Here is a 23,724-nt window from a genome sequence, read left to right as displayed (position 1 = left end):
ACAAAATTTTGAAATGTCAGCACCAATTTTTTTTATATTCTATTAATCTTTATTTATCGCAATTCACGAAATGAAATAATTTGAACGCAAAATATACATGTGCATACTTTTTTAAATGATTTATAGAAAAAAATTCTTCAAAGTTCAATATACTTAATGATAATCATTTATAAATAGGTCAACATTATATGCACTAAATTGTGATGGATAAAGAAAAGAAAAGACACTCGCATATACTAACCAAAAACATATCAGGCGCTTTTGTGACATGATAAAAATGAGTTGTGTGATGACATAATTTTCATTATTTTAATCATGGTAGATTTAATAATATCAAAACACATAAAATAGGATGATTGTTACTCAACATCCATTTTTTCTTCTTGGGGTTGTTGTTGCTGATTGGTCTGAGAATGACCATCACCTTGACTACTTTGATTATTTTTTTGATGATCTTCAGCGGTTTTGTCTTTAGGTTTCTCTTCTTTTGGTGGCTCAACTTTAGGTTTTGGTTTATTTAAAATTGGTAATACAATACTATCCAATGTCTGTAAAATAAAAAGAGAATATGTAAATGATAGTCTATACAAATGTATCTTTTATGCAATAAATTTATTATGTGTTTCAAATACCAATTTCTCTCCACGAATTTGAGCTACAGTAACTGGCGGTTGTTGTGTACGAGGTGTACCAGCAAGAAGTACGCGTTTTTCTTCCAGCCACGTCCACTTTTCTTGTACTGCTTTTTCAACTTTTTTTATCTCTTCTTCTGTTAAATGAGAATATTTATCATCTTTTCCACTGGATGCTCTAATGAGATCTACCCCTTTCTTAGCAAGTTGCAAAGCTCCTGCTAATTCATCTAGTGCATGGCCTCTACCTTCAAACTCCATTCGTCTTTCTTTGATTGGTTCGCCTTGTGACTAATAAGAGACACATAATTTTTAATTTCGAAGCAAAAATCTCAATATTATTACAAAATAAATATAACTTACTTTAAGACGTGTTAATCGTTCTGAATAGATTTGTCGTTGACAATCTTCACCTTCCTCGTACAACCAATTTTCGGTTTCATCTAACGTACGGCAAAGTGATTCTTTGTCTGTTTCTGTAATAAATGTGGACAGCTGATCCTCCTCCGATAACTTAGCACGTAAATCATAAACATATTCTTCTAATGCATTACGGGCATCGATACGTTCTTTTTCTTGTTTATCTTCGGCAATCATCTTGGCCTACGATTCAAAAAATAAATAAATTAATACAAAATATGTGAATTAAAAAAATTATATTTACAGTTTATAATAAACAGTTTACCTCTTTTTCTAACGCAGCATCTAAGTCACGTTGAGAAAGTCCACATTCACGCATATCCACTGGTAAATCAATAGTACGAATAGGAACTTTCTTTTTACTTTTGCTTTCATCATTTTTATCGTCACCCTGAAAAATAATAATGTATTAATATAAAATACTTTTATCCGTCTAAACATGCCTGCAACAAAAATTTATATCAAAACGTATTTTCTTCTCATTGTAGATGTTAAGAAGTACATAAACATTTTTTTTATCAAGCATTCTTAACATTTTAAAAGATGATTTCTTATCCTTAATACAATAAATTTTACATGAGAGATAAAATAAATATAACAATGTCATGATGAAACTTAAACATTTTAAACAAAGACACACAAACTGGAAGTCAGGTGATGATAGAAATGAGTAAAGGACAAAGAGGGGCATTATTCTTATGCGAGCAGTTTTCAATTCGCTATGTTTCAATTTCAAAATATATTATGTACATACCTAATGTATTTTGAAATTGGATTTAATATGGAGATCATTTACTTAAAATATTCGAATTGGAAACTGAACCGCATTGCCTGCCTTTACAATTTTAGCACATCGATAATTAATTATTGCATTGTTAAAAGTTACTGTCCCTTTTCCTTCTGCGACCCAGTAAAAAGAATAATTGAGCAAAGACAGACAGCACGGCGTGACACAGCTGTATCTTGGACCCATATGCATCAAAACACATTACATGAAATTATATTATGCATATGTTTATATTGACAATCTTTTTAAAATTAAATAAAAATTTAGTTATTTTTTTCTTATATATTGCTTATTAACCGAGTTTGCAGAAGAAATCGACACAGATTTAAAATTTTTGAACTAAATGTCATGCACTAAAGAAACTACAATATATAGGAAACTTCTAGTTCATAAATAATTTATACTAAATATACACAGATCAACATGAAGTCTGATTAATTTACAAATATATTCAAAACATTAAATAAGTATAGAATAAATCACAAACTTCACATTGCAGAACGTATTTAACATTTTTAAATTTAAGTTCTTTTAACATGATAAAATGTGCTTAAAAGATTTTTTGAGATAATGAATAATAACATATGCAACACGCGATTCTCACATCATGCAGGACAAGTTTATGACTGCAATGATCTTATAATAGATAATTGACGATGCTGACGTGATGAAAGAAATAAAAGACTTATGCCACTTTTACACACGACAAGCTCATCGCGTAGCCATTGATGACTTATAACAATAGAACAATCTAAGCAGAAGTCATAAATTATTGCACATGTTTCAGTTAACATATGGGTCCAAGTAATGATAGTGTGTCGCGTACCGAGCTGAGCCAAGAGAGAATCCTGGAGGAGTAGGAAGGGGCAGAACCCCTCGCACCTCTTCCACCATCATCAGCATCTGAGTTCCGTCGCGTTTTATCCATGCTCACCTAAACCACAACAAACTCACATAGTCATGCATCAGACACTCAAAGCATGAATACTGTATTTCTACAAAGTTTATTCCTGGGAATAATGAATTTAGCGAATTTAGTTCACAATTCAGTGTAATGTAATTGTTATTTACGCAATAAACCTTTTCTTTCAGATTAATAGAAAATGATTTTGGAGATGTATAATTTAAATGAAAGGTGAAGCAACAACGAATATACATACTTCAGGTGCCGGTGGTTCATTTGCTTGTGCTTCTTGATCAGACTTATCTTTCTTGTCTTGTTGCTGATCGACATCCATGTTATTTTGTTGTTGCTGCTGTTGCTGTTGTTGTTTCTCTTCTTCTTCCTTTTCTTGTTGTGTGAGTTCACGTTTCTCGATCAACGAAGCCGAGACAATAGTAAGGATTCCATTCAAATTTATCCTTACTTTTACTTTTACTTTCGACAACTCACCTTCTAGTGTTGGTTTCACGTTCTTTATTGTATATGTACCTATAAAAATGTTATTCGTTAGAGAAAAATATTATTAATTATTAAAAAAGGAGAATTAAATGCATACCAATGTAAGTTTGGGAATATGATGGTGGTGGTACAGTATAACTAGCAGTTAATGTAAATGGGTTTGAGCGATAAAATGTCAATGTTTTTGAGAACGGTATAGGATGATTGTGTCCAAAGATTTCCATTTCACTAAAATAATAGATAACACAGAAATCAGGAAAAGATTTTCTTATTTAAATAAATATTTAAATATTACACGTAAAATATGAATATTGACATACCCATCTTCTCCTTGTGTAGGATCCCATGTTAATTTTAAAGGATATGGTTGAATATCAGTCACTGAGAAGTCACGGACTCTAACAGCGGGACTCAACATTGCACACTGAAGTGCGCATCCTCGTGCAACTGCCTCGTCTTGATTTAACGTCGTAGATACAGTACGACCAAAAATTTCTTCAACCAAACGTTTGATTGCAGGAACACGACTAGAACCACCCGCTAATTCAACTGAATGAATATCTTCTAACTTTAATTCTACAAAAATAATTACAGATTAGTATATAAGAAAATGAAAAATATATTTTTGTAAATCTAAATTACACGTAACAACATATGTATAAAAAGAATGAAACATACTAGAATCTTCAAGGCATTGACGTAGAGTTGATTCAACGCGTTTAAACAAATGTGCACACATTGCTTCCATATCTGCCCGTTTCATTTCACCATGTACATCTTTTTCATCCATGAAACATTCAATATTAAGAGGAAGCGTTGTCGAATTAGCTGACATTTGTTTCTTCAATTTTTCTACTTCTCCTAATAGTCTTACATATGCACGTGGATTGGTGTGAGGATCAATATTATATCGTGATTGAAATTCTTTACAAAAATGTTCTGCTAAAATAGAATCTATATTCCTTCCACCTAATTGACTATCAGAAGAACTTGCTATCATCTGGAAATTACGCAAGTCTATAGAATTGTTTCTCATTAACCCCGGGATTACCCACGTGGGGGTCTAGTGCCGGGATGTACCCCAGGTGGGTAATCCCGGGTTAACTTCATTTTGCTATTATCAATGAATACGACTATTAAAATACTCACTTTCAGCTTTCCTTTATGGAATGCACAAATGCTTACTTGTAAGCTTGCATATCCACAATCAACAAACACTATATGTCTTGGAGGTGCATCAGGTGCTGGTAAATCTTGTTTATAAATACCATAGCACAAAGCAGTAGCTGTTGTTTCATTAAATAATCTAAGAACATTTAAACCAGCAATCCGTGCAGCGTCAAGCAATGCCTGACGTTCAGCTTGTGTGAAATATGAAGGAACAGAAATAACACAATCATTAACAATAGTTTGAAGAGCAGTCTCAGATATACTCTTTAACTTTGTAAATAACATTGCAGTTACTTGTTCAGGTGAGAAAATGTGTTCTTCTCCTAAATATTGTACCTAAAATTTAAAAATAAATATAAATACCTTTGATTACTTAACTATTAATTACTTGTATCATTATAATCTTTACTACACAAATTACATGTGATGTGATTCATCATGTTTTAACTGCTCTAAAGAGATATAAATAAGATATGAGTGTCCACAAGTGTGAGAAATCTGGCATGATGCCCAGATTAAATCTAAGTAACATTTAAAACCATGTGAAAAAATAAAAAAATACTCGTTATTTTTTCACAATATTTTGATACATTTTTTCATAATAATATAATATAACTTTTGTAACTTTATAAACTAGTTATATATGTTGCAAAGTATTACTAATATAATTACAATTTTTAACTTTTACTGTTTGTATAATAGAAAAAAAATTAATTCTATATTTAAAAAAACAAAAACTTACATGTATTCCAATACTTCCATCTGACTGATGAGTCACCTTAAAAGGTAACATTTGAAGCTCTCTTTGTACCTGCGGATCATTATATTTTCTACCCAATAATCTTTTAAATCCATGAATGGTATTTTTCATATTGGTCACCATCTGATTCTTAGCTGCTACACCAAGAATTCGATTTTTGCCACTGAATGCTACACATGATCTAAAATCAATATTTATATCTAATAATCTCAGTACAAATATGAATTTCACTTATCACAATATAAATATAATTCACTTATGAATAAGTATGTGTACATCAATCTAATACATTATAGCTAAGTTACTTCTAGAATAATCTAAATTATCTAGAACTATCTACTTTTCATGTTAGAGAATATATTAAAAAATAAAAAATTACAAATTTATCATTTATTGTTACAGCAGAGAATTTAATAATAGTAATAAAATATTTAAAATTATAACATCATAATAAAATGTTTAATATACTTTTATATTATAGTATATTTACAAAGATGAAATTAATGATAAAAATGTGATGTTCGATATTTTAATAATTGATGATAAAAATTAATTAAATTGAACTACTATATATACATATTTTTTAATATTTTTTTACAAATATTCTATCTGTTTTACGTATTTTATATATATTACGTATTTTACTAATAACGAAAAACAAATTATAAACATCGTGACAATTCATTTACATAACAATATGAATGTAAAACAAATGATCAATTTACAAATGAATAGTACATACGAATTCGTAATATAATAAAAGCAAATAATATTTCCTATAATTTTTGTATACAAAGCATAACTAGCATAGTAATAACGTAACGCATTTATTCATTATATTAATTCTGACGTAAATAGATTGCAGACTCACATGACTACACCAATTTCAAATCAAGAAAAAAAAAAAAATAGCTCGCGGATCATAACCCACGCTATGGACTTTTTTGTACTTCTTAGTCATGTGAAAGTGAGCAGGTACGCTCAAATAGACGAAATGATTTGGACATAAATGGCAATGATCGAATAATACATCGTCATCCTCACTCTACTATTCGAGCACGAAAATGAATTATACATCGATGTTTTGAAACTGTTCTACCACTATTCTTTACTAAGATTCTCGAAAGAATCGAAAGGAAACAAGAGGAACACCTGAAGCAAAAGGACACCGGGTGAGCACCCGGTATCTTCCTGTAAAACTGGAAAAATTAGGAAATGATCGTCACAGTAAGAGAAACTTACGGTGTACTTCGAAGACTGTAATCATTAGCTATAGTTTCAATGCCTCCAGCGCGTGCTACAGCCACATAACAGCTTTCGTTACCAAAGTCAATCCCGATTACGGACATAGCAGCCATGGCTGATAGACTGGGTACGACGTTTTCCTTACGACACTGAACAAATTATTGCGTGTAAATCGCTGATTCAACGTTGATCCTTAATAAGGATGGACGAGTGATCGATAAGTCGTTTAGAATACGCGTTGATGATTATCGTATATGATAGGCCCACGACCACTATAAATCCTTGCTCCCTCACTCACGCAATAGACGAAATGCCCTCCGTACGGTAACTCTGATTATTTCTTTCTGCTAACTTCTGCTGAGAATTCACCAATCATGGCGCTGCGGTGCAGAACTCCTATTGGCCAGTCAGTTGCTCTGGAACATTCTGGAATTATGCGCCATTGGAATCTTCCTTTCGGACGTCGTCGTTTCGTTTCGCTTCGTTTCTCGAAAGGTCGAAACTAATGGATCGATGTAACGACATATTTCGCCAGAATGGAATTACCAGGTCTAGATTCGCGATGATTAATCGCACGAACACTGCCCAATTAATTTCCCTTTTTGCCCGCGTAGTATCTCTCAAGGATTTTGAATTTATATATAGTATACTTTGCGCATCCGTATGATTGGTTTGCACGGCAATATGTCTGTCGTGAAGCAAATTTCGAATTACCGTAATTGCAAATATTAAGCAACGAATCATTTTACGAATATTCACGCTATTTATGATTCTTTTATGATTGTCGTAATAACGATTATATGTAATAATGTAAGATTACACAAAACATCGACGTAATATTTACTTGGAGTTACAATAAATAATTACGAACATTATACGTATTATATTTTGTACGCATGCATGTAAAATGTATACGAAATTCACAAAAATGTTTATATCGACTGTATTAACGTAATCGGAAAAAAAGAGTTAATATATTCGTATTCGTAAAATATGTACACGTGCGTATGTACTTATATCCTCTGCGTCAATGCAATTTCACAAAATGTTACATGACATGTTGCGTCTGTACACAAGAGCGTGATTTTGATGCGATGTTCAAATAAAGCGATCAAAAACGTAAATGTAATGCGAATTGTATTATTGTATGGATTATTGGCAGTTATTCAATGAATTTATATATCGATATACTGGTAATAAGTAGGTAGTAGATATAATTGTGCAAGATAAACATCATATGGTTCAAAGGCACAAGTATATGAGATCATACACGTATGTAAAATGTCGCGTCTATGTAATTTAAAATTTTGTTCGATTATAAAAGGGACTAAACATACGACAGCTTTGATAAGCAAAAAGAGTCTACGCACAACAAACGAAACACAAAATGTGTTCCATGAAAGCGGTAAAGGTTATGCCGATCTCTATTGGAAGTTTGAGAAACATATTTACCCGTTGTACAAATGTTTGGATATAATTAGATTAAAGGAAATTCGTCCTTTATTGACAAGAATGAAAATCTTGCGAACTAAGTATGACATCAATCATGAGAAAAAGAATTTCAAGAGCTTGGGATTTATATTAGGTGGCATTGGCATAACCATAGTTCTTTGCGAAGCCAAAAATCACAGAGGTATGTATTACTTATATCATTAATTACATATGAACATGAAATTGATTGATTTTTGATTAATAATTTTGTTTGATCAGATAAGCAGTTTTTCCGGGCTGCAAAATATGGCAACATTCTAGAATTAACAAATGTGAGTATAAAGAAATATTCTGCTATAGTGTCAACGACTAAGAAACTTGTCTGTTTGTAGATTATAAAAGAAGGTATTGATGTAAATATGCGTCATCCATTGGGTTGGACAGCATTACATCTTGCTGCTATTAACGCAAAACCAGAAGTTGTAAAACTTTTGTTAAAACATGGAGCAGATGTTAATGCTCCAGATGAATTCATTAATGTCTATGGGACTGCCATAGAAAAGGGATTACATACATTAGATGGTACGAAAATAAAACAAATTATAGTAGTTAAGTAAAAATGGATTTTTATATTTTCTAAGCTAATGCATAAATTCTCAATTTTGCAGTGCTTGCAATAAGGGAGGAAGAGTTTTGTGATCAATTGAACAGTAGAGCCACCTTCAAAGGTTGTACAGCGTTACATTATGCTGTATTGGCAGACTCTGAGGCTTGTGTGCATGCATTATTAGAAGCAGGAGCTGATCCAACAATGAAAAATGAATCAGGACATCGTGCAGTAGAATATGCTAAAGATGGAGCGCTCAAAGAAATGCTTATAAAACGTGCGATAAAATATGATGAAATAATGAAGGAAAAAGTACATATGATTAAAACCAAGCTTTGATTTTTACATTATGCTATTTTTGATCCATTTTTTTACCTGATATTGTAAACAGGAATTAGAAGAACGTCGTAGATTTCCACTAGAGCAACGTTTGAAACAGTATATTGTTGGACAAACTGGAGCAATATCTATTGTTGCATCTAGTAAGATTTTATACAACCAACCATCTATATATAAACGTGTGTAATATTTTTTGTAATGCTTTGTCTAATTACAGCTATTAGGAGAAAAGAGAATGGGTGGATAGATGAAAAACATCCCCTAGTATTTCTTTTCTTAGGTTCATCGGGAATTGGAAAAACTGAATTGGCTAAACAATTAGCTGCATATATACATAAAAATAAACAGGAAGGATTTATTCGATTAGACATGTCTGAATATCAGGAGAAACATGAAGTTGCCAAATTGATTGGTGCCCCACCAGGGTAATCTTTATTTACATCAAGTTACGTATATGGTTTCCACGTTATAAATATTTAGATTTTTTTTTTTTTATTACATTAATTAGATATGTGGGTCATGATGATGGTGGACAATTAACAAAACTTTTAAGGAAATGCCCAAATGCTGTGGTATTATTTGATGAGGTTGATAAAGCTCATCCTGACGTATTGACTGTTTTGTTACAATTATTTGATGAAGTATGATTACTTCATATTATATGTACTTTATGTATTATATACTTTATAATATACGATATCAAAATATTGTGTCAAAATGAAAATTTGAATCTTTTTAGGGAAGACTTACCGACGGTAAAGGTAAAACAATCGAATGCAAAAATGCAATTTTTATAATGACATCGAATTTGGCAAGCGAAGTAATCGCTGATCATGCGGTACATCTTAGAGAAGAAGCTCAACGTGTAGTAGATCAAAAATTGGACAAAAATGTTGATATAGAAGAGGATCCAGAACATGTTGAAATATCTCGTAATTTTAAGGACGAAGTAGTATGTATTAATTTCAGTAAAATATGTTTTTAACATTTTGGAGACAAATTTTTTTTTTTTTAAACATTCTCTTTATAGGTGAGACCAATATTGAAGTCACATTTTGGTAGAGACGAGTTTTTGGGCAGAATAAATGAAATCGTATATTTTTTACCATTTTCTCAATCTGAACTTATAGCATTAGTCGCAAGAGAATTAGAAGCTTGGGCAGATCGTGCGAAAAAAAGGCATAAAATAGAATTGAAGTGGAATAGAGAAGTTCTATCACTTTTGGCTGAAGGATACGATACCCATTACGGAGCACGTTCTATTAAATACGAGATTGAAAGACGCGTTGTTAATCAATTAGCTGCTGCTCATGAAAGAGGCCAATTAGGTATGTCAATTATCATTAACACGTAAAAAGAAAGATTTCTGTCGAATTTTAATGAAATATTGTTTTTTAAGAGAAAGGATGTTGCGTATTACTTAAAGTTAAATGGAATAAAAATAACGCAAATATAGCGTTGTCAATACGACGCAAAGGTGCTAAAGATTTTGTCGATCTTTCTACAGAGAATTTAACAAAAAATATAAATCCTGCATTTTAATACTAAATTTAAAAATTACATATTAAAAATTACTTTGGATGTATAATTTGAACAAATGTAGAAAGTGTATTATATCTCATAGTGCGTATAAATAAAGAAATTCGGAACCTTTTGTATTATTTATTATAGAGATGAAACAACCTTTGTAATAATAATATATGTTTAATAATATGCAACAGTTTTGAGATCCAAACCAAAATGTAAATAAAGGCGATAAAATGTATCATGTTCGAACAAATTTCTACAATACTTTCTTTATCACATCCTATCCTTTCTTTCTAATATGTAGATGAAATGAAATATACGATTCTGACGGAAATAAGTAATTCTTTATTTTAAATCGAATCATAAGGTTACATTACAAGAAAATATCGATTACACTTCACATTTAAGATACATTGTACATTCTTTACGACGTTAATAAGACAAGAGATATTCTCGAAATGTTTAGAAAACCAATTGTGGAAACTGTTTCTCTGCCTTGCTTGTCAATCGTCTCGCAATACCGTAAATTTCATTAATTTCTTTAATTATTTGTACGACGATCAGAATCAGACTACCGTTGTTAAGAGAAGTTTCAACCACTGGGAATAAATGCGTTTAGTTGCACCAATTTTCGTTTAGTTGCACCATTATTGTGCAAGGCAAATTCAGGTCCGACAACAGGGTGTCTATTTGTGTATTGTAAAAAGTAGCTGAAGTAATCGACGTGTGAGATAATTTTTGAAATCGGCGCATGAGAGTTCATGGTAGAAATACGATAAAAATCTGGCGTTTACAGAGAGAGTTTGTTTCGTTTTTTTTTTTTTTTTTTTTTAGGAAATACGGGAACATGGAATTCATGTAGTCTTTAAATATCGTCACAGTTATAAGTATGTACGGAATGTTAAAACCGCGTACTGTATTAGACACCCAAGATGATTGTACACGGTATACATATAAGAACATCTTCATATGTATATAATATTAATATATGTGTGTGTATATATATATACACATATGTATGTATATATATAAATACGTCTTTTTTTTTCTTTTAATATAAATACCACGTACCATATGCGGTATATATATATATATATGGGATATAATAGAAATACTGTTAAGTATAAGGTAAGCGTACGATTCGGACCACGCTCATAGTTAGTTAAGCGTTTCTTCCCAACAAACTTTTCTTCAACACCAATTGTTACGTTTCACGTAATCATATTATATTTACTTATAACATACTTAACGATGATCAACATTTAATTTTAATTCTTTCTTTTCGCCAGGTAACGTTTGTTACATCATCAATATTTCTCGCAACCAACGGATCAGAAACATTTAAATCGCTGTAATGCACTGTACTCTAAAATATTTATAAGTACGGCAGATTCCTTAATCGAACTCTCTTAAATTAACAATAAATAGATCTAAGCTCTGGAATTTTCAAAATTATTAATATATATGATATGATAAACTTTGGTCGGAAATGTTCACATATTCAATTGATTTTTTTTTTTTTTAGTTTTTCTTCCTCATTATCTTTTTATATAAGTCAGACTTTGTCGTTAATTACACAGAGTTTGATTTATTTGTTTTTCTTTTTCTTTGTTTCTTTAGCAGTGTGGTGAAAAAAGTGTGGAAAAGTGTGAAAAAAGAACGCAATAAATTGAAAACTATATACTCTGTTATTCGGTAATATGTCAGAGGATCTGTATGATATACAGATATCTGTATATCATACATCTTATCATGCGCTGGATAGTTTTAAGACGCCTGTGTCTGAACGAACGTTACACAATAATATTTTTTTGCATTCTGTGTTGCTGCTCACGTATTCGTAAATAATTACGACATTAACAACGATAACGCGATTAGACTATAATTTATCGGAGGAGAATCGTTTTCGTTAGGCTTTCAGTTCGTTTGTAGACTATGTGATTATTTAAACAGGCGCATCCATGCGCGCCTTGTACTTCTCTGAGGTCAATTTTGTTGCATAGTACAAACTTAGGCCTAGGAAGTACATATGTATATACGTAATATACCTCATTTCTCTCCAGTGGTTTCAGACTATGATGAAAAGATCACATATTAGAACTAGAAAAACATATTAATATCTCAAATTATTCATCTCTCTCGTTCTCCTGTCTTTCATTCTTTCTTTCTTTTCTTTTCTTTTTTTTAATTTTTATCTTTTATTATATAACCAACGCGCAAGCAAGTACAGTTCAAATCATCGTTTGAACATATCTCATCTTGAAATTATTTCCTCAGAATAATTTCGTGGTAAGTCTGTAACGGAAAGCATGATGGTGTTTCTTATCGCGTGCGAAGCACGATTATCCATTATCACTGTATATATTTATATTCGTTATCGCGAACAGTGTTACATATCTTGCTGATCGTGTAAAATACATTTAACCGCCAGTAGAAACAAATTATATAAATATATAATTATATATTTGTGTGTATATGTAAGTGTGTGTGCGTGCGCGCATGTAGCGTAGACATGCATAAAACGATTGTCTCCCCCTTCGTACGCAAATTTTCCTCCTCTTTCCTTCCTTAAAATATTCTTCCATCTATATACTTGAGTGTGACACACACGATTTCCTCTTTAAGAAGACAAACGAACTTGTCGTTTATCGCGTTGCGATATCATTTCTCTTTAGACTAAATCATTCGGTCGAAGGTGACGGGAAATTTGGTACAGCGAAATATCATGTTAATGAGGTTCTCGAGGATTGAGGGACATCGATCCTTACAACTCGCTGAAACGGACAACAACGGCGTGTACTTTATATCGCGTTTTTTCTTGTTCGTTAATGGTCTCGAGTACATCCATAAAAGCGGTTTCACATATATAACATTGCTACTCTTGTTTACATATACAGATTATTTTTATCCTCTGATTGTACTTCTTCCGTCAGCAATCCGAAAGGAAGCGGAACGGAACGAAACAGAAATAAAGATTGCGTCCACGTATCCACAAAACGTGCCCGGTTTTGTTTCTTCAGAAGACAATACACGACGAATAGAACATCGATTGACAATTCATTTTCCTCTCTATTTTCCTCTCCTTTTCCTTCCTCCTTTAATGCAACGTGTGCCACATGTCGATGGTTTTCCTCGGCGATTGGGTCATGTGAAGCCAGTGCTCTCTTCCCTGATTTCCTTCCGCCCCCCGAATCACACCCGTCGCTGGACCAACGATACAGGAACCGACGATTACGTTCCCACCGATGAATTCGTTGCTCGAGTCCATCACGCATACCTTGCAAAAAAAAAAAAAAAAAAAAAAAAGAAAAATTAGTTCAGTTGTTTTATCTTTTTCTCTTTGTACGTACTTGGAAGTGTCTTCTAACTTAATATTACCCTCCGATTAATTGCGATGATAATGTTCGACTCGGTGTACAATGAATCGGCGTTTATTCGTAATTTTCAGAATTACATTTACCCTTCCTCTATCATTGTATTTTCATTTTGATAAAACGTCAACATGAATCAGTCTAATTCAAGAGATACTATCTTTGCGACAGGTAATCTCACTTTCATTACAGAAACTGAAAACTTAAAAAGGTCTTCTTTCATCAGTGGACAGTATTTGTATCTCTTTACAATTGTGACACGCTGTGTTCAGAAGTTAATTAGCGAAAGTCGCTTTAATTAAAGTATTCCTCGAATGCAAAGTCTTTGACAATAGAAGGATATTTGCATGGTACACGTTTAAAAAAAAAACTGACTCACATTGATTAGCTTCCGAGCCCTCCACATATTCCACAACCGAGGTAATCACGGGAGAAGAAAGATAGCGTATACCTAATACTGTTTTAACGTTTCCATTTCTGGAATTTTGCTATCGTTGGATCGATCCCTTAGTCCAAGACGTTTGCGAACCACTGATAACGTTTCTCGTTCATCTCGTTCATCTCGTGTTTCTTCCTTGAGGACCTTCGCGAAAACTCATCGATATTCAGCCTGGATTTGCTGTTTGATTACGAGGGTCGCTTGTATAGCTTTTCTCTATTCCTTTAAGGGAGATTTCTTTCAGATTTCCCTCCTTTTAGACACGCTACGATTTTCAGAGTAAATAGATTTTCTATACAAGTAATCTGAAATTTTGTCTTTCTTTTATTACTAATACGAAGTTTAGAGCGACTTTGCAGTGATGCAAGACACATTTGGCAACTAATCCCACTATTTGGCATCATTAATCCCTCTGTACAACAGCAGGCTACTTTTAAATTAGTTGTAAGAGACGGCAATTCGTTTTTATCGACGTCATCCGGTAATTTTTTGGCACCGATAGTCGATTCAATTGTTTACGTTTAGTTGAAGCGATTTGTCCAGAAAAATCACAGTGTTAAAATTGAATAAAAAACGAGTCAATAACAACTGAATCGATCCTTAATTTAGAATTTGTACCTTTTTATTTTCCTAAGTAAATTAATATTAAACTAGATCCTTCGGATCGTATCAAATCGCTGAATTATCGTATCTGAAAGATTCTAAAAGATCAACGCGAGTAACGTTCATCGTATTTGATAATTAACAGATCAATAAATCTTCTTTACTTGCTCGTCCATAAATTTTCACGGAATTGTGTCACCAGCACGCAAAAAGCTGCAAAGTTTAAAACATAAATCTGTCGCTGTTAGAAAATCGCGCGATCCGTTTGCCATGCAAGGATGTAAAACTTCGTTAGGAATTCTCTAACTCTTGCGGATGTATATTCGCGCGGTGGACAAATGAAAACGTATCGACGAAGATTGTTTCGAGCCACACTTTGGATCCAATTCTTTCGAGATTGACGCACGGTTTTGTAGGCGAACTCTCCGCGCAAATCGATAATTTGTAATCGTTGGAATTCATTTGCAATCGGCGAGGTCGCACGTTTTCTAGAACGAAGTCCCGGAGTTCTGCGTTTTTGTGAAAATGGAGTTTGGTTTCTTAAATATTTAATGGGAACGAGATGGAATCATCATCTCGCGTTTAAAATAGCTCGATTCGATATTTTTCAAAGATATGTCATATATATATATATATATATATATATATATATATAATCATTTATTTCCAAGACACTTACTTGAAGCTAATTTTTCTGACAATAACTCTCAAAATAATACTAGAAACCAATTGTCTATAAAAATAACTTCCGAAGCGAATTATTTCAGCAAACGAAAATATTATTTTAAATCTACTGATTTCAATTAAGCTCCACGGAAGCGAATTTATTAAGGTCAAAGGAAGATAATTATCCTTTATCCTCCGATGCTTTGTTTAAACTACATTGATCAATATTAAACGTGACAGATGTTATTGGAAAATGTTTTGAGTTCGCGCGTGACAAATAATGTACAAACGACAGAGAGACGAACGAGTAATAACCATGTACGTGACCTGTACCGTTGCAGCTTCGTATCTTTTTGGATCGTGCTCGAATTAAACAAAAATTCAACGCGCACGTACGCTAAAACCGTCAACGTGCACGTTGATTGCTAAAACAACGTTAACATTTCGAGTCGCTGAAAGAGGTCGCAAAACGCCGTCGATTTTTTCGTTAATGTGATTTTCATTTTAATTCCTTGGATTTGGACGGGAGAGGGAAAAGGGAGAGAAAGATTAACAGACCGCGCTTCACAGTATAAAATTTGAAAATTAAATTCTTTCGCTCGCGCCGGTGAAAATGCGATTTTTTTCCCCCTCTTGTCTCGCAGAGCTGAATAATGTAGTTTGAAATTTTGTTATGCATATCAATCCGGCTGGCCGCTGATTTAAATAACATTTCGAAGGGAGAACCTCGACGTATACAAAAGTGTTCTGCCTTGAGTCTACTGCATTAAGAACCACTTTCGAGTTAATTCCGCGGTGTGTTTGTTTCACGTGCGAATCGAAAGAAACAGAGCCTAACAATGGAGACGTGACGTTAAAGGCTCGGGTTATTATTCACGTGAAACATTCGAAAAATTGTTATTTAAATGACACGACATCTTATCTGATTCGATGACTTGGTTGTTCGAACGATTTCTCTCTAAATTACTTCATTATTTTATGTCGTATTTTGCGCAATTTTTTTCTATAAATATAGTTATAGTTCTATAAATATATAGTTCTATAAACATATGGTTTCTATAAATAATTTCTAATTCTATTTCGTGCACATTGTCAACTGCGTTAGAAATACAAACACATAACGTTTACAAGTTCAGATATATATGCCTGCTTTATTTAACTCTCGGATGAAGCATCACTTTACTACTAATTGCAAATGATTCATTTGATTCGAACACGAGATAAACGAGTTATTTGAAATTGTTATTTTCTTCTTTCTTTTTTCTTTTTTTTATCCTCATTCCGAGTAACATTTGCCCAAATCTGATTTAACAATGTGATTTTAATATCTTTCGTTTATCAAACGTAACGAGGGGAAATTAATTAACGCAGAATTGGAAATATATGAAAAGTTGAATGGGAGAGTGATGCACTTGTGCCACTTTTCGCAAATTAAATTCAACGGATGAAACGATAGAATCTGTACGTTGTTTCAAAGGTATCTGTATGAAAGAGAAAATGAAAATTTTGTAATCTCGCACTTTTCATTTAGTTCTTTGTGATTCACATGAAGATGGAAATTATAAATTATACTACAAAGAGAGAGAAAGAGAGAGAGAGAGAGAGAAAGAGAAATCAAAATTGGATATATTTTCGTACGAGATCGACATAATCATTGTACGAAATATTATGAAATCGCGGTCTCACCCTCGACAATGCTTCTTAATTATCCGGCGCGACAGTTTGTGCATTAGGGTAGCAAGTAGAAAAGCTTGATTGAACGTTAGACGTTATATTTACCTCGATGGCCGATGACGCAAGATAGTTGGCAGGAACGTTAAAGGACATCGCCTCGTTCCAAACGGGGCTGGTGGTCGCTTTTCTCACAGCAGTTTTCTTCTTCTTCACCCTCTTCTCTCCACAAAGAAGATTTACTTTCACGAACGAATCTAAGGTTTCTTTGTCCTGCGTAAAACAATCGGGCGCAGGCACGTGGAATATTAAAACGAATCAATCACTTTCGTGACGCAAATGAATGATAAAACAGAGGTATATTAATTTTAGATGTTAATTAAAAAAGAAACAAAAAAAAAAAAAAAAAAAAAAAAAAAAAAAAAAAAAAAAAAAAAAAAAAAAAAAAAAAAAAAAAAAAAAAAAAAAANAAAGAAAAAAAAAAAAAAAAAAAAAAAAAAAAATAGAAAATACTGAAAGTAGTTTTAACGTTCATTGGATCGTGCAAATAAAACAGCAATGAAATTCGATGGATCGATCGCCAGTTACCTGTGGCGGGAACAGATTTCTGGCCTTTAAAATCTGGACTGTTAGCCGTTCGGCGCTTGGCAGATAAGAGAGCGACAGCAGAACTTCTTGAATTTGTTCGGGTGGCTTCCGTTCACGTTCAATTTCCCCCCAAACTTCCTCGGTCGAGGTAGGCGAATCTAATCGTAAAATATGCAGCGGCACTTTGACAGAACCTACGATGTCGTTCCTGGAGAAACGATCGTAATCGAGCACCTGTTAAAGAGAAAGTTCGACTTGATTAAATCACTGGCGTATCAACCACTCCTTTGTGCGTACAGTTTGAAAGAAAACTTTCCCACCACGACAGATATTTGCAATGCCCGTTGCTTCGTTCGCTGAAAATGTCCTACGTCAATGTTTATCAAAGGATCGATAATGTATCAAAGAAATTTATTTGCATCCCGAAAGAAAAAAACAATTAACTACTAAAAAGTTACTGTTTGAACAGAGCTTTGCTTATATTATTAAATAAAACTATTCGAATCGATACATCGTCACTTCAATTTTTACTGTTTCAAGGTGATCTGTTATCTCTACTAACAATATCCTGAAATAACAAATATCAAATATTCTAATGGCTGGGGGGGGGGGGGGGATTTTAAAAGAACTGAAGGGCAGGAAAATCTAAGTGAATCTAATAGGTAGAATATTAGTAGTAATATTCGTGTTAATTGCCTGCAAAACCAGGATCCTGTCATGAAGTTCGTCGTTGCTGACGGGGAATTTGAATTGTTGATCGAAGAACGGGTTCGTCTCGTTACGGTATATCTGCGTCTGTCGTTTTCTCGAATCTACTTCAGGGCTGAGCGTCAGCTTCACGTAAGGATCGTTGAATCCTCCTTGATCACTTCCAGCCAGATCGTGTGCCTCGATCAGGTGTACATGCAAATCCGATCGATCGAAGTCGTATTTGAATCGCAAATGCAGCCGGCCCAGGCTCTTTCCATTTCTGAAATTAGGGCCAACACGAAGACACGCGTTACTTCTTATCGGGGATGTATATCGAGCAGTTTGAAATCCAAGTACGGAATCGCACACGTATATCTAAAGTCGATAAAGTTCGGTTTGGGAAATCAATATCCGCGAATGTTCTTGTTTTTTTTTTTTTTTTTTAAGTTATAGTAGCGAATATAGTAACTGAAGAAACATGAATCTTTGAAGTCTTTGAAGTTCAGATTTGGTTGTTAAAGTCGAGATGTTGGATCGAGGCAATATTTATATTAACAAAGATTCTCTCTTGATATTTTCTCACCTGACGTCTCCCATCTGGAGTTTGTGATTTTTGAGATGAAATTTTAGGAATTTGAGATATCATTGAAATATCATGACATAAATTATTGTCTGGCTCTTCAGTACACCGTGGATTTCTGTGTATATTTAAGCGTGGAACTTTAAAGTGTGTAAAATTGTAGAGAACGTACGTGATATAAAGAAATACATCAAGTATCCAAGGTATAAGGTGTATAAAAGAATTTTTTTTATCAAGGTTTTAAATTATATTTATATATTATATTCTATATTCTTATTATTATATTTATATATTATATTCTGTATTCTTATTATTATATTTATATATTATATTCTATATTATTATTATTATATTTATATATTATATTTTATATTCTTATTATTATATTTATATATTAATACACGCTATATTTCAGAAAATACGAGTCTGCATAAATTTTCAATGAACAAAGCGTTGAACGTTTATTTTCAAATTACCAACAATTGCAGATCGCTTGGAGTCAGCTAAATGTCAGTTAATCCGAACGAAATTCAATAATATTGAATCCGCGTCAGAATAACACGCGTCGACGAACGTGTTACAAAAATTATATAAAATCCCACGCGATAAATTTCATCGAAACGGAGTATCGAAATGAAATAAAATGCAAAATCGGATCTGTCCTCATCGGTCGCGAAACGCGCAACGACACCGTCTAATAATCGTATTAACAAATCGTGCTCGAAGCACCTAATCATCGGTTATTTTCATTTTACATACTCAGTGATAAACACGAATCTATCTATTGCTTAGTTATATATGTATACATACGTCTCGCATGCCCCAATTAATAAACGTAGCAATACGAGGCGTTAGCATGTGTTCTTTGCCTATTGATCGAGGGATTAATCATCCGCGCCGAAGTCAAATAATAAAATGGCTCGCTTTTCGTATCCGATTGCCGTATATATCCGGTAATTCAATCCTTTCAGACTATGCTATGCGTGTTCCAGGCAGATCGAATCATGTAGGTCATCAGGGGTAATATACATGTGCCTTCCAGAAGCCAAACTGATCGGCTCTATTTTTTTTCCCCCCTCCAATTCAGTTTCTTAATTTTCATCAGACGAATGTCCGATCGACGTTCAATTTTCTCGAAAGAGACGACTTATTTCCTCGAGTTCGTTCGTTGAAAGAGGATGGCCGATAGACAGTGCATTTATAAGAAATTAAAAATATTATGGATACAAAATGTATAAAATAGTCAGAGTCTGAGAATTTGCTTCCACTTCTTTTCTTTCCAGCAACTTTACACAAATGTAAAACTGCACGAGCATTCGAAGTTTGATTGATCATTTTCCTCCGTTCCCTTTCTTTTTTTTTTTTTTTTTTTTTTTTTTTATTTACGTGTCACGTGTCGTAAATAACGAACGTTACGTTTTTGGTTACGTGTTTATTACGTGTTGTCTAAGTGTGTCAATGTTGTGCCGCGTATAACGGAAATGTCCACGAGATGAACGATGCGTAATAATAAAACTATAACGATGCAATTGCATCGCGGATTGTACGGTCGTGATCGCGTTACACTCGACAGTTTTCTTTAAACTGGTTTCTGGAACAAACCGTGTGGCGTCACGGGTTGACATATTATAAACGCGCGGAGGAAACTTTGTTATAAAGTTTCCAAGGGATGGGAGGTAGGAACGTAAGAATGGCAAATGAGCTTATTACTAGGTCAATAGATACTTTCCAACTTCCTTATTAGTTTTGAATACTTGTGATAGTTGGATGCAATGATTTCGAAATGTTCAGTATCCTTTTAATAAATATAAAAAATATATATATATATTATATAAAATTATTTAATATATATATAAAATATATATATATATAAAATATACAATAAAAATTATATAAAATATAAAATATGTATATATTATATAAAATTATTTAACATATATATAAAAAATATATATATAAAATATACAATAAAAATTATATAAAATATAAAAAATATATATATTATATGAAATTATTTAATATATATATAAAAAATATATAATAAAAATTATATAAAATTATTTAATATATATATAAAATATGTAATAAAAAATTATATAAAATATAAAAAAAATATATATATTATATAAAATATATATAAAATAAAATAAAATATATTAATGTTTTATACCAAGATATATTAAAGAAGAAAGATACATTAGAGAAGAAATGTTAAAGAAAAAGAATGCTAAATACTAATGAATAATAACAAATATTGATATTAAATACTAAAAGAGAGAGAGAGAGAGAAAAAGGAATACTTGGATTTAGAAATGTCTGTCACATACACTCGAGCCTTGAGATAAATGGGACCATCTCTTCTTTGGTAGAGGTCAGGTTGTATGGAGCCCAATGGCGAAGCTGGAGGTTGTGGTCCACCTTCGCTATTATACAAAAAGAATACATACAGATTAAAAGTAATACTTATTACAAGAAGACTTTTCTCCACGTAAAGCCATTATACACTGATTAAACATGATCGTGAGAGGGACGAAGTAAAAAAAAAATTAACTCTTAGCCAGTGTGCGATCAAGCTGTGATTAAATAAGGGAACTCTGCTCGTTGATCTATCATTGATTGACTTTGCACGATTATATTTAACACTATTAACTGGTATTCACCATTGTAAACGATGATTTAGAATGAAATTGTTGGAAACTCTGGAATTTTGGAGTTTTTTAATTTCAAAATCTCAAGTTATAGAATCTTGACATTTTATTGCCATCGTGGAGAGTGTAAAGTAATCCAAACTTTTATCAATCTGACGTAAATTAGTATAGTCTTTTGTGACCCAACGATACTATTTGAGAGCCAAGATCACGTCTTGCAGGTTGCAATGAGAAACAATGATCACTGTCTCACCTTGCGGAAATGCGTGATGGTGGAATAAGAAGGGGTGAAAGACTTCGGCCAGCTGATCTGGAAGCTCCGTGGGCAACGTTTATCGAGGAACCACCACAAGATGAGCTCACACCTGTTGCCAAGGACGACAGAGAGCTCTGAGATGGTGACGCATTGCTGCTCAGAAGACTTCCGGAACAACTGGCTGGACTTCCGCAGCGTGCATCTAGCGATGCGGCACGACCAGGTGATGGCGATCTGTGCGTTTTGGAATCGAGTGCAATGTCTATGTCAATTAATCATCGCTGTACAACCGATTACCAATATAATACGATCCTGACGAGTGCACGAAGAGTGAATGATTTCAGGATGGATGCGAACTACAGTTCTTACGTTACAAAAAATGGGAAAAGAAGCTTATTCTTCTGAAAATTATATTGGAGATATATTACAATGTAATAACGCGAGTTTGTAAAAGAAAAAAAAACAGAAAAGAAAGAAAATGAAAAATTTATTTCTCCAGGTTGGGAACGAGGTCGGAAAGTCTCGAGTATGTTAATAGACTGTGGATTTCTATGCAACGTGAAATTTAAAGGTGCAACAATGTTGAAAATTATATGACATAATAATGTTATATAATATTATAATATTGTATATAATATTATATATACTATACTATTATATATTATATATACTATATACTATTATATATGCAATTACGTGAAATTTAAAGGTGCAACTATACTATTATATTAATATATTATATATACTATATTATTATATTAGTATATTATATATACTATATACTATTATATATTTCTATGCAATTACGTGAAATTTAAAGGTGCAACAGTGTTGAAAATTATATAATATAATAATGTTATATAATATTATAATATTGTAATATTATATAATATTATTATATTGTATATAATATTATATATACTATACTATTATATTAGTATATTATATATACTATATACTATTATATAATATTATTGTAATATTATATAATAATGTTGAAATATTTAAAATAAGTCGCATGTTATCACATTTAGCGATTATGTATCACATTTATTTAGGTAAAACAAATTTCTATGTTGCCTGCATTTTTTAAATTACTTTCACAAAGACATGAATCCGCGTAAATATTCATAGTCCAATGATCAATGAATGGTTCAATATTTAATGAAACGTTTATGACGATATCAACGACGATATAAAGAATTATCATTTCGTACCTAATACAAGTGTCTCTTCTACTTAATTTCTAACTGATAGTGAGTTTCACATTTCTGCGTTACCTATTTAATTAAAGAAATTCTTACTTGATCGAGAGCAGTACGATAACGAAAAAATGGAATTATTCACATCGAGAGAGCTCGCCAAACTTTCATCGAGGATCGCTTTGTCAAATTAAGAGATCATTAAGCACTCGTAACCAGGCGTAACCGTTACGAGTGAACTATGCTCGAGCAATTAACAAGATTTCACGGGGGATTCGATGAAACCTCGGACATTTGTCGAGCACCGTTTAATAACTCTAATGGAAACGTTTAATTCTAATCTTCTATATTATTACAGAATATATATAATGGAACAATGTTGTTTGAAATGATCGTTAAATGATAGAAAATATAGAGAAATAAACGAAAAATGTGAGATTCTCTCTGTTCCATCTATATCTATAACTATAACTATATCTATAACTGTATTCTCACATAGATTACAGTTGTTCTATATATATTTCAAGATCAATTTCCTTCTCATTTCTAGACTGCGAATTTTTAAGCATTTTAAGAAATTTAGAACCAAAAAGTATGCAAAACACGCGAAATGTATAAAACATCAAAAGCAAAGTGTACCTGTTAAAATATATTCGCCAGGAGAAGTAAATTTCTGTCCCGTTCCTTTGA

At 32.5% G+C, this 23,724-nt stretch overlaps 3 protein-coding genes across 7 annotated transcripts in view; 1 reads left to right on the top strand and 2 right to left on the bottom strand.

Annotated features, from left to right (window-relative positions):
* Positions 1-295: 295 nt before the first annotated feature.
* Positions 296-6,772, bottom strand: LOC122534117 (97 kDa heat shock protein). 2 transcript variants are annotated; one of them, XM_043664445.1, is made up of 12 exons: positions 6,414-6,772; positions 5,154-5,352; positions 4,391-4,747; positions 3,920-4,241; positions 3,562-3,817; positions 3,339-3,469; positions 3,000-3,271; positions 2,666-2,773; positions 1,318-1,443; positions 996-1,235; positions 633-923; positions 296-548 (listed from the first exon to the last, which is right to left on the bottom strand). In XM_043664445.1, the coding sequence occupies exons 1-12, from the start codon at positions 6,527-6,529 to the stop codon at positions 360-362; spliced, it is 2,607 nt and encodes an 868-aa protein (XP_043520380.1). In that variant the 5' UTR covers positions 6,530-6,772; the 3' UTR covers positions 296-359. The 2 variants fall into 2 exon arrangements, with proteins under 2 accessions (XP_043520380.1, XP_043520381.1); XM_043664446.1 differs by lacking the exon at positions 2,666-2,773 and having other exon boundaries at positions 6,414-6,771.
* A 581-nt stretch (positions 6,773-7,353) lies between these two features.
* LOC122534118 (caseinolytic peptidase B protein homolog) lies at positions 7,354-10,558 on the top strand. Its single transcript, XM_043664447.1, has 10 exons — positions 7,354-8,049; positions 8,127-8,179; positions 8,240-8,429; positions 8,516-8,766; positions 8,846-8,936; positions 9,011-9,218; positions 9,302-9,434; positions 9,533-9,745; positions 9,824-10,121; positions 10,193-10,558. The coding sequence occupies exons 1-10, from the start codon at positions 7,698-7,700 to the stop codon at positions 10,333-10,335; spliced, it is 1,932 nt and encodes a 643-aa protein (XP_043520382.1). The 5' UTR covers positions 7,354-7,697; the 3' UTR covers positions 10,336-10,558.
* Positions 10,559-10,645: 87 nt separating this feature from the next.
* Positions 10,646-23,724, bottom strand: part of LOC122534085 (synaptotagmin-5) — a 133,398-nt gene continuing 120,319 nt past the window's right edge. For 3 of the 4 annotated variants that reach the window (XM_043664394.1, XM_043664396.1, XM_043664397.1), the window contains 6 exons: positions 21,830-22,066; positions 21,256-21,351; positions 18,355-18,628; positions 17,659-17,892; positions 17,179-17,343; positions 10,646-13,597 (listed from right to left, as the gene is read on the bottom strand). In XM_043664394.1, coding sequence (XP_043520329.1) covers positions 13,418-13,597; positions 17,179-17,343; positions 17,659-17,892; positions 18,355-18,628; positions 21,256-21,351; positions 21,830-22,066 — 1,186 coding nt within the window. In that variant the 3' untranslated portion in view covers positions 10,646-13,417. The remainder of the gene's footprint in view (positions 13,598-17,178; positions 17,344-17,658; positions 17,893-18,354; positions 18,629-21,255; positions 21,352-21,829; positions 22,067-23,724) is intronic. The other variant, XM_043664398.1, reaches the window with a different exon arrangement.

This window comes from Frieseomelitta varia, unplaced genomic scaffold (assembly GCF_011392965.1).
Source record: "Frieseomelitta varia isolate USP_RPSP 00005682 unplaced genomic scaffold, Fvar_1.2 scaffold_576, whole genome shotgun sequence".
In the NCBI taxonomy this organism is placed as follows: Eukaryota; Metazoa; Arthropoda; class Insecta; order Hymenoptera; family Apidae; genus Frieseomelitta; species Frieseomelitta varia.
The sequence above is the reverse complement of the archived record's forward strand: the minus strand, read 5'-3'. Positions and strand labels throughout refer to the sequence as shown.